This window comes from Monodon monoceros, unplaced genomic scaffold, assembly GCF_005190385.1.
Source record: "Monodon monoceros isolate NGI ecotype Baffin Bay Population unplaced genomic scaffold, NGI_Narwhal_1 Super_Scaffold_19, whole genome shotgun sequence".
Taxonomy (NCBI): domain Eukaryota; kingdom Metazoa; phylum Chordata; class Mammalia; order Artiodactyla; family Monodontidae; genus Monodon; species Monodon monoceros.
This window is the reverse complement of record NW_021703775.1, coordinates 30,650,449-30,663,876: the sequence shown is the minus strand read 5'-3', so window position 1 is coordinate 30,663,876 and position 13,428 is coordinate 30,650,449. Positions and strand designations below refer to the sequence as shown.

Sequence of the window (13,428 nt, the reverse complement as noted above, 5' to 3'; positions counted from 1 at the left end):
ACCAAAAGGATTTTATAAGTTTATCTATGTACACATATACATACACAAATATCTACCTCTCTCGACAGCGTTTTTCTGCTTAGGGGTGTTGCTTTCGAATCGGCCTAAAGGGCAAGTAGTGTGGGCTTGCCACGTACTATTAGAGATGGCATTGCCAGGAAATGGCAAGTCCAAAGAAACATAGATTGGAAGGGACTAGACTGTGGAGTAAATTATGCATTTCCTACAACAAAGCCGACCTGTCAAGTTCCCTAAGGCAGCAAGCTTCTATGATCTGTACACCCTTATTAAATAATCTCATTAAATAGGAACACAAAATATACACATTTACAGTTATTAAATAAGCCACAGGACTCCTCTCCTATCTACAGCCACACTCAGAGACGGCCATGCCCTCATATTTAAACTTGTAGGTGACGACCCCTTTGTCTAAATAGAGAATGGAGATGGGCTCCAGCTTGGTGGGCACACAGCAGGCTTTGGAAGCCTTCTGGGAATTCTTGAGGTGGACCAAGGCCTGGATAATCGCATGCTTTGTGGGGGTGAGATGCTCTGCCAGGGGGTAATTGCAAACACCACGGCATTCGTAGGCTTCGTATCCAGGTGGGGCGATGATCCAAGAGTCCCAGCCAATCTCCTTGAAGTCGATGTAGAGCGGGGTCCTCTTGCAGTAGTTTCCTTTTGCGTTCCTTCTGATGCGGGCAGTGGAGTCATAGATGACATTTGACCTCATCTGCAGCAAAGCCTCTTCCCCAGGTCCGCTGGAATAACCTTCCAGTCCCAGGTTGTCCATTCCCGGAAGTTGCTCGTGGGCAATCATTTCATTCAGTTCCTCCTTCCTCTCCTTCTCACTGCTCTGGTCATCAGAAAACACGACAAGCAAAGGGACATGCTTATTCCGGGCACTAGTGTCTATTTCCAGTTGTCCCCTGCCAACATCCTCCATTTCATGTTTGCTCTCAATGTGAACCTCCAGCTGGTGGGTGGATGAGCCTGACTTTTGCCAATGCCTGATGGCATCGGTGACATCAAAAGTCTCCCACTCACTGTTGGTTCCATAGATCTCCCCTGACACCAAGACCAGCATGCTTCTTTCACCCTCACGGTCCCCTTTGCTCTCTAGTACTTCGAAAATGGTAATTTTCCGGTCCACTCCTTCATATATCATGCGATCTCTTTGCACCAGGGTGTACAACCTGAGTTCAGCCATGATGACCTCTTCATGGTGAGGGATGGACACATTGAAGAGGAGAGGGTATTTTCGGAGCCCATTAAAACTGGCTGGTTGGGAAAAGAGATCTGAAAAAAAAAAAGAAATCACATTTGCAGTATGTTACAGAGAAAAACAGATGCCTATTTATTCAATAAGAGCGCCTGTCTATTCAGGAGGCTTGATACAGAGAGAATGAGGGAAAATCAATGAAAACAAACACAGTGTTAGCATTCTCTAAGAGAGAATACTGAAGGTCAAGGGTAGAACGCTAGACTGAGTTAAGCTGCCAAGACTAAACTGGAAAATGGCTGCCTCATGAATGAGAGAAAACGCACCCAGCCTTGTTTGCGTAGCTTATCCGTCACAGAATTATAGACCTGGGAGGGGCCTTGGAGATCGTCCAGGCAAGCCCCCAATTTTTCTAACCAGTGAGGAGCTATCAAACGAGACACGTGTGGTGGTTGTTTTTTTCTTGAAGCTTTTCAGTGATGATGTCACGGCTTTTCATATTTGTACTTGTAATGGATGGAGACCCTCACATAGTCGGGATCTTCCTGAGAAACATCCATGTGGACCAGGGGGTGGTAAACCTAGCCCACAGGCCAAAGCAGGCCTGCCACCTGTTTCTGGAAATAAAGAGTTACTAAAGAGCTTCACCCATTCATTTCTGCATTGTGTTTGTGGCTCTTTGCACTACAATGGCAGAATTAAATCCATTAAGTCTCGACCAAGATCATACGGCCCACAAAACCCAAAATATTTACCATCTCCCTGGCCCTTTACAGAAAAAGTTTGCTGATCCCTGCTTTAGACAACAAAGCCTGACAAGGTCAACAGGATAGGCATAACACTAAGGGGGTCACAGCACTTGAATTTGGGGTTTGTGGTCCTCCAAAAGGAAGAATGAGGGGAAACAAACCTTGGGGATAGATTGGTTGCCTTAATTTTGTACTCTTAGCACCTGGCATGGAAGTGCAGCACATAGGAATCACTCAGAATGTTTATGAAATAAAATTGTAAAGGTCCTGTAGTCTTAGAAGCACACCTCCAAATATTATTATGTTGACTCCTTATCTAAGAATTTTATAGGCGTCCAAATCTCCTCTACACCTGTCCCAGGTAATACCTGTCTACAAGGAATCCCTGAAGACATCTGTCATCAATCAAAAAGTTCCATGACACCAAAGATGCTGAGGACCACCAATTGAGGGGGTCGCTATCACCTTTGGCAGCCTTTTCCCAATTGTATATCCAATTCATGATTTCAGTGAGGTCCTTGTTCCAGATTGTACTTTTAAATATTTTCCTTTAACTTGGTATTATTGTTTTTATACTAACTTCCTCTTTTAGACTTGTCCTAAGCAACAGTATTCATGAAATGAGGGGTTCGAGATGATAGTTATGTGGATTTTTTCAATCCACTTTAATATAAACGTATACTGATTTCACCTGATTCACAGCTTCCTCTGGGTACCACCTAAAATCATCTCATACACTGCCAGTGAGAATTACAGGTCAATGGAATGAATTTAAACTCTCTAGCATGGCTCACAAAGCTAGCTATAATTAGGTCTTAACCACTTGATCCAGTCATAGCTCCCATTCATCCCCTACAGCATGGAACATTGCAATTTATCAATTAATATTTGTAGAAATATTAAACAAAGTCTCCTATTTAAAGTAGACTGATAGGGGCTTCCCTGGTGGCGCAGTAGTTGAGAGTCCGCCTGCCAATGCGGGGGACGCGGGTTCGTGCCCCGGTCCGGGAAGATCCCACATGCCGCGGAGTGGCTGGGCCCGTGAGCCATGGCCGCTGAGCCTGCGCGTCCGGAGCCTGTGCTCCGCAACGGGAGAGGCCACAACAGTGAGAGGCCCGCGTACCGCAAAAAAATAAAATAAAATAAAAAATAAAGTAGACTGATAACTTCACTACTTGCCAAAACACTCCTTTGCTTTACTGTATACTGCACCTTTGGATATGTTCTTCTGACCCTCGGAAAGCTCTACCCCCTCATCTCCATCTATCTAGATGTGACCCCTCCCTATGGGGCCCTCCCTTCTTCACCTCCCTATATGGGAGCCCACTCCTCTCTGGGCAACTTGAGTATTTACCCTCTATACCTCTCCTTTGACCTTGCCATTTACATCCTTGATTTTCAATTGTCTATATGAATGGATTTTTCCCAACTAGATTGTCATCCTAATGGCACGTACCACAGCTTAACCTCCCTTCTATGCCTCCAATCTACCATGATGCTTTAAACAGAGGTAGCACTTTAAAAATATTGATGAGTTGATGATTCTGGGCATCAGACCGAATTGATTTATGGGCATGACATGTGTCCTTAATACATCAAGTAATACGGTAGTTGTCCCCCGCCCCTTATAGGAATGGAGAAAACTTGATTCCCCTTGGACAGGAAACATGAGAAGACCAAAAGTAGGGGAATAGACTGGTTGTTCCATCCTTTAGAAAAATGCACAATAAAAGCTCACTGTAGTGGGAGGAAGGGTTTACCAAGGAGCACAAGGACATTTTTGGTGGTATGAATATGTTCACTATCTTGATGGTGGTGATGGTTCCAATGGATGTTTACATATGTCAAACCCTATCAAATTATACACTTTAAATATGTGAAGTTTATTGTTTATGCCCATTATACTTCAATAAAGCTGATATAAAAATAAGTTCACTGTGCATGTGCAAATATAGTAATAATGGAGATGTTACACTTCAGGCAAGGGAGCTAGTGTTTGCTGAGCAAATTTCACGTGCCAGGTGCTTTGCAAATTGTTTTATTTAGTTCTTACAATAACCCTATAATGTTGGTATTGGTATTCTGTTCATTTGATTCTGGAAGAAATCAAGCCTCAATGCAGAGAATTGACCTCCCCAAGATGACAAGGAGAGGTCAAAGCAGTGGTAGGAAATAAAGTCATGCTTTTTCCACCTTGAAGCAGCACTTGTTTTCCCCTGTTAGTTAGATTTGGAGGAGGTTTGGTTTTGTTTTGTTGGTCTTTGTCTCCTAGGGAGTTGCACTGAGCAAACGCAGAGAATCAAAGAAAGACAATAACAGCCGACAGGGCGAGCCCAGTGCAGGATTCATGACCTTGGGCTGTGCATTTTCACCAGTGGACTGGCAGAGGTGCGGGCAGCTGGGTTGTCTACTGAGAGGTTTGCTCCTACCCTCACTGATATTCAGTAATAAGAAGCTCATTTCCTCACCTGGACCATCGAAATCCTCCACAGAAGTGAGAACTGAAAAACTCCTATTTTCCCCAGGGATGCGAATACTTTCCCACCCACACCCTGAGCCAGCCACCCAGGGATCCGCACTCAGAAACATTAGGAAGCCTTCCCAGGGAAGGAGGATGTTTATTTTCAATTCAGACTGACCACAGAAAGAATTTGTAATTTCAGCTTGTCATTTCCATCATGTTACTAAATGTTACTAAGTCACATTTCCAATATGTTACTAAATATTTGAAATTTTGGCAGTCACCTAAATTTTAAAGGCAAATAGTATCTCCAGGACTGAGCAATACCTATTCAACATTTCCCCCAATGCCTAGAATTTAAGGAATTCATTAGTAACCACTGTCATTTGTTTAATACTTCATAGCAAATGTAGTACTTTCTTACTTGTAACATCTTTGAAATTACTCAATTGTGTTACGTAGGTATATTGTCCCCAATTTACAGTTGAGGAAATTCGGATTCAGAGAAATTAAGCTAATTATCCACATCTACTAAGTCAACCCTGCTTGAAAAATCCAAATCTTGAGCTAAATATTGTCACCGCCTTTTTGCTTTCAAGAATACTTGGCCAACATCTATCCAAACCCTCTTTTGTACCTGGTTAATGACTATAAAAGCATAATTGGTAAATATGAAAGAATTAGTTACTTTGGACCCACAACTTTTACCATAGATATTAGAAAAAAATTTTCTTGATTACTTGCACCATATTAAATAAAGGATTAACTTGCTAAGTCATTAGATTTAGTACTGAATAAAGATCTGGGGGCAGAAAGCACACTTTTCCCGCTGGTATTTAAAACTTGTACATTGCTCTTCATAAACACACAGAATAAGCTGGATCATTAATTGGACCATGCGCACTTCCTGGAAACTATAAACAGTGCTTCAAGGATATACACGTCACAACAAACAAAACAACACTTTAGGAAGAATCTCTAAAATATGTTTCCACCCTGTTTGAACATTTCTTAAATAAGGTCACAAAATGGAAACTCACCCAAAGTTTGAGCGAAACGCAAATCACAACTTTCTGTATTTTACCTATTGTCATCATTTTCATTCTACGTAGAAGTTGACAAATTTTGTAGTCAATTAAAAGCTAAACGGAACTGAACCCTATCTGGAAAATGACAGACAAAGGTACAGTGGTAGACCAACATTAATATTTTTTATTACCTGCTGTCCAGATTGAAAATTTGCAAAGACCCAATTATAATGTCAAAATGGTAGACACTTTACGGCATTGGATTAAAAGATATTCTTTAATACCTTTCAATAGTATTTGGAAAATGACCATAAAAACAGTATAGACCAAAATGTGCCTTGTTTTGGGGTATCTGTGTACACACACCCCTATATAGATGTTTTCACCTTTATCATTTCCATGCATTGTAAATTTACTCACCGCTTCTAAAAACTCGAAGCCAAATTTGGTCAGTAAAATCTCCACTTACCTTCATTCTTGAAACTCCTAATGATGTTGGCAGATGGCATGGAGGTCCTATCTGTTGCAAATTTGTTGTAGAGTTCCAACATGTACTCTGGTGGGTCAACCTTGGCTGCGTCCTGCATCGGGATGTCCGACAGGTTCAATGTCTTGAGAAACTCTTTCTTCATGCTCTGTAGCAGTGTGTTAAAGTCGACACCATCTTGCTCTGAGAAGACATCATCAAACAGGGGCATATCTTCTTCCAGAGGAGACTGCTCCAGGCTCATGATGGGGCTGCCAGAAACCGAGTGAGCCACCAGGCAGGAGAGAGCACACAGCTGCAGGGCCAGGGAACCCATGACTCTGCTCCAGCCCCCAGGCCAACCCAGGAAGGTTTAGCGCTCCTGGGCTCTAAGTGGCAGTTTTATCTTGCGGAGCGTAAATGTCTCGTGTCACTGGAGACAAGTTTGGAAACTTCCCCTCTCTCCCTCCCCCTACCACTCTTCCTCTCACCCCCCAAAATCAGGTTGCAGTAATTGGATAACAAAATCCCCCATAGGGGCCTAGCCTTTCTTATCTCCCTAGTGTAAACTTGTGCACCAGATTTTGTTTCTATCTTGCAATCCTTTTTTCTTTTAATGAGCATTTTGTAAACATTTCCACATTCTGACACTGGCTGAGAGATAGGACAATTTTCTCCTTGCAAAGGCTCTGCTTCTCCTTTCAATTCACTTCCTTTTGGCAGGAACGCCTAATTTCTGCTTTTACGTGGTTCAGTTTCACACATGCATATAATAGACATTGATTCAACACAATACACGTCAATGGTGATATGTATTAATGCGAGTGATGGGGCTTTCATCCTCACATAAACATTTCTGAAGAAAGACCAAATCTCCAACATTTCCAAGTTAAGCTAACAGATACAAATGAACTTATATAAATCTTTACAAGTTGACATTATTAGAAACAGGAAAGTATAAATTTCATGAGCAATAGACTTTTTGGTACAGATTCGATCTGGCTTAAATGGCTTTTGAAAAATAGGGCAAGTGCTTCATTATCACAGCAACTAAAATTTATTAGGTGCTTTCCTACGAACAGGCATTGTACTAAGTGCTTTGCATATATCACCGAATGTGCTTCCTATAATAACCCAGTTATTATCCCCATGGCATATATGGGTCACTAAGATTCAATAAGTTGCCAGAGGTCACAAAGCTACAAAGTGATAGAGCCAGGATTTGAATCCAGGCAGTCTGACTCTTACGAAACAAGAAAACAATCAGACCTTTTAACCAGGGTTCCCCTAGTCTGGGGCACAGGCGGTTTAGCCAGATCTAACTAAGCTGCAGCCCAGCCCGTCTCCAGGGAGTCCATGGTCAGTCCAAGGCAGGCAACAGTTTGCAGCTGGGTGTGGAGCTCAGAACCTTCACCTGTCTGATAAGTTATTAAAACGACCACAATCTCTGCCGAATCCATCTTTATGGTTAAATCAAATTGACCATCAAACGGTTCCAGTAAAAGCTTGGCAAACAAAGGTGAAAAATGCTAAATGCCTTGATCTGAAAAACAATGGTGGCATTGATTGTGTGTCTGGTGTAGGGAAAGACAAATCAAGGTCATCTCACTTTTCAGCCCTAATTAGTGGCAGTAGCAAGGTGATTCTGTGGACAGCTCCAGGGGGTACTTTTCCCGCTGAGGCATTGGGACTGGGGTCTCTCTGACCTGTTCAGTGCACGCCCTGGTGCTGAGTTCAGAGGGCTGCGTCTATATATTTGGTGCACTGGAATATTCTCTTAGTTTCTGAGTTAAATTATCCTATGTTTACCCCAATAGGATAACTACAATAGCTCCCCTTTCCACTTTTCCTCTAGGCTCCCTAAGCTTTATAGTCATATTCTGATTCTTCCCCTCCTAAAATGCAAATTTTTACAGCAATTTTTTTTTTTTCGGTACACGGGCCTCTCACTGTTGTGGCCTCTCCCGTCGCAGAGCACAGGCTCCGGATGCGCAGGCCCAGTGGCCATGGCTCACGGGCCCAGCCGCTCCACGGCGTGTGGGATCATCCCAGACGGGGGCATGAACCCGTGTCCCCTGCATTGGCAGGCGGACTCTCAACCACTGCGCCACCAGGGAAACCCTACAGCAATTTTTTTTGTACTACCAGAGAAAGAGCTGTGTTTTAGGGGAAAAGAAAAAAACCTCCACAAAATTGTTAATTTGCTTAATAGATGTGAATTTGATTCAATGCTCTGTTTCAGTGAAAGCTTCTGCTCCTACATTAAACAGACAATCGTAGACTGAAAATAGATTACACCCTGAACAGGTCCACAAGTGAGTGAGTCCAAGGGCCATAACCCATCCTACAGGCTTTACCGGAGGTTCCCAACAGCATACCAGCAGGGTCCTTGTATCACGCCCTGCATCGAAACAAGCACCCGTTTATCTTCATACACACACACAGATGTCAACGCACACTCCAAAACTCTGAATGGCAGGCATGTGCGTGTAACTGCCACAAGACAGCCGAGTAAGTGGTAGTACTTATAACCCCGGCGCGCTGGTTTCAGAGGTCGGAGGAGACACGGGCATCCCACCTTGCAGAGTTCTGGTTCTGTACATTCTCAGGGCTAGGATGTGCAACTGTGACTTCCCTGGCTTCCCTGTGCTCGGTGTTAGAGTAATGATGGGGTTAAATATTTAGACCAGTTTCCTCATCACAAATGTCTACTTTTTGGTTGATTTGGTTGATTTAAAAATAGAATTTAAAAATTTCCTATTTAAAAATAGAATAGGAAAGTGTCTATAACAACATCTCAATGCCTCTGACATTTTTTGCGGGCCTCTCACTGTTGTGGCCTCTCCCGTTGCGGAGCACAGGCTCCGGACGCGCAGGCTCAGCGGCCACGGCTCACGGGCCCAGCCGCTCCGAGGCATGTGGGATCTTCCCGGAACGGGGCACGAACCCGCGTCCCCTGCATCGGCAGGCGGACTCCCAACCACTGCGCCACCAGGGAAGCCCCGTCTTGAGGGTTTTTCATGTTGTCACATAGCCCATTTACAACCATTAATTATAATAATTGCCCAACTCCATTGGGTAGAATTCCCATAACCTTATAAGAGGATTTTTAAAGTAGTAAAGGAAAATTTACAATTCTATTGAAATGTAAAGACGTTGGATATTCAGATTTCGAATACAACTGCCAACATATTCTAAGATTGAGAGCAGTTGTTCAGATATTTGCTTGCTTGGAATGTAGGTCCAAGAAAAGTGCAGAGTGCTTAAACAACATTTTTTCTCCATAGAATACCGCCAATCTCAGAAATACTTGGAGACTCTGTGCCACATCACCTCTTGCCTGGACTGTGGTAACAGGCTACCAGCTGCTTCTGCCCTCAACACCTAACAGCCTGTTCTCAACACGACAGCCAGATTCTGATATGATATCGAATCATCACCCCTTTCCGCACTCAGAGAAAACGACGAAGTCATACGAAAGCCCTCATGACCCTCCATTGCCTCTTTGACATCATTGCCACTTGCTAACTCTACTCCAGCCCCTTGCTATTCCTTAAACACCCCAGGCATGCTCCCATCTTAGGGCCTTTGTCTTAGCTGTTCCCTCCACCTGAAACAAGCTTTCCCCAATAACCCGCATGGTCACCCTACCATTCAAGTCTTGGCTCAGAAGTAAACTCCTCCACGAAGCCCCACCCTGTCCACCCTGTTCAAAATGGCACATCATCAAGCAATCCTGAACTTAGGACCCTGCTCTAGTGGTTGCTTCTCACCTCCCAACATAAAATACAATTTATTAACATAGTATGCTCACTGTTTTCAGTCTGACTCTCTCTGCCATCCATCCTCACCCCTAGCTAGAGTATGTATTCCAGAATGGCAGGAATCCTAGTTATGTTCCATGATGTATCATAAGTGCCTAGAGCTTTACTTTCCCCACAGCAGTTAATAAATAGTCACTCAAGAAAAAGAAATAGCGAACATTCAAATATTTTCTTCCTGAGACTTCTTACAGTAATATCATAAAAACATAAATGCCATTTAAAATAAATAACCATCATTAAAATATGAATGCATTTTCTTGAGACACACTATATATGTATATAGATAGATAGATAGATAGATTGTTTTATTACTATTGTATACCATTCAATTAAAAATTTGCAAAGAATTAGTTTATCATCCTTCTAAAATTTTATTATGCAATGTACCATACACATAGTGTTTCTAGAAAATATACGAAAATTTGAAGACAGTAATAAAACAGGCACACCCGTGCACCCACCACCCAGTTTAAAAAGTACAAAAGACCGGGACTTTTAAAACCTCCATGTAACCCTTCCCAATTCATCTCTTTCTCCCCAACAGAGTAACTACCAGACTACATTTTTTTATTAATCAACCTGTTATACTTTTGTGATTTTACTACATATGAACAAATCCCTAAAAATATATAGCTTAGTTTTGCCTATTTTAACTTACATATAAATTGAACCATGCTATATGTTTTCCTATATGACTTGCTTTTTTGCACTTTTTAGCTGTAGTCCATTGATTTTCACTACTGCAGAATTCCAAGTTTTACAAATATAAAAAGATTTATTATACTGTTGATAGTCACTTGGATTAGTTCTTATTTTCTGCATTATGTACAGTGCCACTATGAATAATCTTAATTGACAAATTGTTTTCCCAAAGGTTTCCCCAATTCTGTTCATCCCAGCAGGAGTACTTGTTTTACCACTTGTGTTGGTTGACTTTGGGGGCTGGTTGAGGCTTGACGGCTCTCTCTTCTGTTGCTGTCCCCATTCATTCTCAGGATCTACAATAGAGCAAGAGATGGTCTCCTGGACAAAAGACATAGTTTAGGTGGGAAAGCAAACACTGTTTTAAAGTATTGTGTTGGTTCCCATAACTCTATAATAAACAATTCAACCCATGTAAAAGCATGGTACCCAGGAGCAAAAAAGCTTATTGAAGGACAAGAAAGGAGACATATAAATGTAACACTAATCTAAGTTCATGAATAGGAAGACAATATAACAAAGATGTCAATAATCCCCAATCAATATATAGATTCAATAAAATCTCAATCACAATCCTAACAAGACATTTAATTGACTTGAAAAGATGATTCTAAAACTTGAATGCAGGAGTGAAGGGTTAAGAATAGCTAAGATACCCTTGGAGAATTAGATGGGAGACTTTTCTTACCAAGTACCAAGACCTATTAAAAATCAGGAATAATCAAGACAGTGTTGTGTCATTGCAGGAAAAGATCAATAAAACAGAAAAGAATCTGGGGAAAGCCTCATACAAATATGAAAAATTGATATATAATAGCTGGCTGGCATTGCAGATACAATAGGAAAAAGATAGATGATTTGATAAATTGTGCCGGGATAGTTTATTGAAAATATTGACTCTCTACCTCGCTCTTTATGCAAAAATCAAATCCAGATAAAGTAAGAGCTTAATATGAAAGAATAATTTTGAAACTTTGTCTTGGTAATATAGAGGCTGTTGAGGAAAAAAAGTCTGGGAGGAGGGGTCCTTTCATCCCAAGAACCAGTGCCTCCTATGCTATCTCCAACCGTAGAAGATAACAAGGAGATAAATGATTATCCTATCCCCTTTTGCTCAGAGAGAGAGAGAGAGAGAGAGAGAGACAGCCCACGGTTTTTGAAAAGTATATAAATTGATATTATCTATCAAATTCCAAAGTAGCTAAATAGTATTATTATTATTAGCTTTAGAAGAAAGCTTCACCAAGAGTTCCTTGGAACAGAGAATACCCCAATTACATTTTAAATTGAGTTTGTTACACTTATGCTCCTTTCAGAAACACAATTATTCATGGAGTGCGACAAGCTTTACGTGTTACAGAAGACTACATTATCTGTATCTTAATTCATATTTCATAGTTCTTTAAAGCTAACAAAATCTCTTTCGGCATGTACTTCTTAAGGAGTCAATGCTCAAAAGGAAAATGCCCGCTGACCTAGGATGTCCTAGGAGTGGCATAGACTGTCCATCATCATGCTCTTAGGATCACTCGAGGTGTTTGACAGCTGCGCTAAGCAACCATACAGAGTGGAAAGACAAAGCAGCAAAGCCAGCCAGGGCGCTCTGCCACCACCCTGAGATAAGTCAAGCCCTCTAACACCAGAGGCTGCTAAGGTTTTATTCCACACTCTCAGCAAGACAAGCTGCCGTTCACGCCTCCCAAGACACTCAGATCTGGAAAGCAGCTCAGAGGGAAAACTAAGATGCTCAAATAAGTGCAATTATTTCAATGAAGAAAATTAGTAGATTTCAAGTTTTTTTGACTCCCGCTCCATGAGGGGTCAAGAAGCACGTGTCTTCTGGGCTCTGCAAACATGTTAATGTGGACAGGGTCGTGGAATAACCTCAGAGCCCTGCGTGCCTCTCGGTATCAGCCGTTTTGCACTTATATCTGAGCCTCACTCCAAAAGGAAGCATTTGTTTCCCCATTTTACAGATGAAACTGAGGTTTTGAAAGGCTAGACGAATCACCCCGTGTTCATGCATTGGGGAAACTTGGATTCAAAATCACCCTCTTGCCACTGCTCCCTCCGATTTGTCTAAACAGCTAACAGTCCATACAGTTAGACGCTGAGAAGGTGGATAAGGCATGATAGGGCATACCTCTTTTTACTATGCTTTGCTTTATTTTTTTTTTATCACAAATACTCCATTTTTTATAGGTTTGCAGCAACCCTGCATGGAGCAAGTCTATCAGCACCATCTTTCCAGCAACATTTGGTCACTTCATGTCTCTGTGTCACATTTTGGTAATGCTCACAATATTTCAAATTTTTCAGTTATTATATTTGTTATGGTGATGTTACTATTGCAAAAGTATTGCGATTTGCTAAAGCTCAGGTGATAGTTAACATTTTTTGGTGGGATATTCCGTACTAGTGGATTAGTCTGTACTCTGTTCTGTGGTTTCCCTAAAAGCTGCATGAATCCTGCAATATTTTTAGATTTCCTAGGAGGGCTCCAATTTCAAATGCTCTGTCCAGGCAAAACGTAGGTCTCCTTTCTTTTTTTCATTAAGAAAGTATGGTCACCTTATCTAAGAATTCAGTGTACATACATTTCGAAGGGGCAACACTCATTTGCTCTTTGAGTGATCACGACCAAGACCTTCCCTAGAGAGCTGCAAGGTCAAGGCAAACCACTCGCGATATTATTGACTTGGAAAGTGACTATTACAAGATGGTGAATACCTGGAGAAGGGAGGAGGAATGTGGTTTTATAAGAAAGATTCATCTCAGCCAAATCAATCTACGAATGTCAGTGTCACAGTCTGAGACCGTATAACCACCTAGAATGTTACAGAATAACCCCTTGCTCCCCAGTTTCATGATCCACTGAGGCAAGTCCTATGACTGAGAATTGTGGACTCTCCAAGTTGGGAGGAACACAAGAGGTGGCCTCAGACACTCTGCAGGAAGAGAGAAGGAAGGAGAAAA

General features: G+C 41.9%; 1 protein-coding gene across 1 annotated transcript; it reads right to left on the bottom strand.

The window, feature by feature from the left end:
* Positions 1-209: 209 nt before the first annotated feature.
* BMP10 (bone morphogenetic protein 10) lies at positions 210-6,418 on the bottom strand. The gene is made up of 2 exons (XM_029232623.1): positions 5,930-6,418; positions 210-1,299 (listed from the first exon to the last, which is right to left on the bottom strand). Exons 1-2 carry the CDS (start codon positions 6,261-6,263, stop codon positions 362-364), a joined length of 1,272 nt encoding a protein of 423 aa, XP_029088456.1. The 5' UTR covers positions 6,264-6,418; the 3' UTR covers positions 210-361.
* Between the last annotated feature and the right edge of the window lie 7,010 nt (positions 6,419-13,428).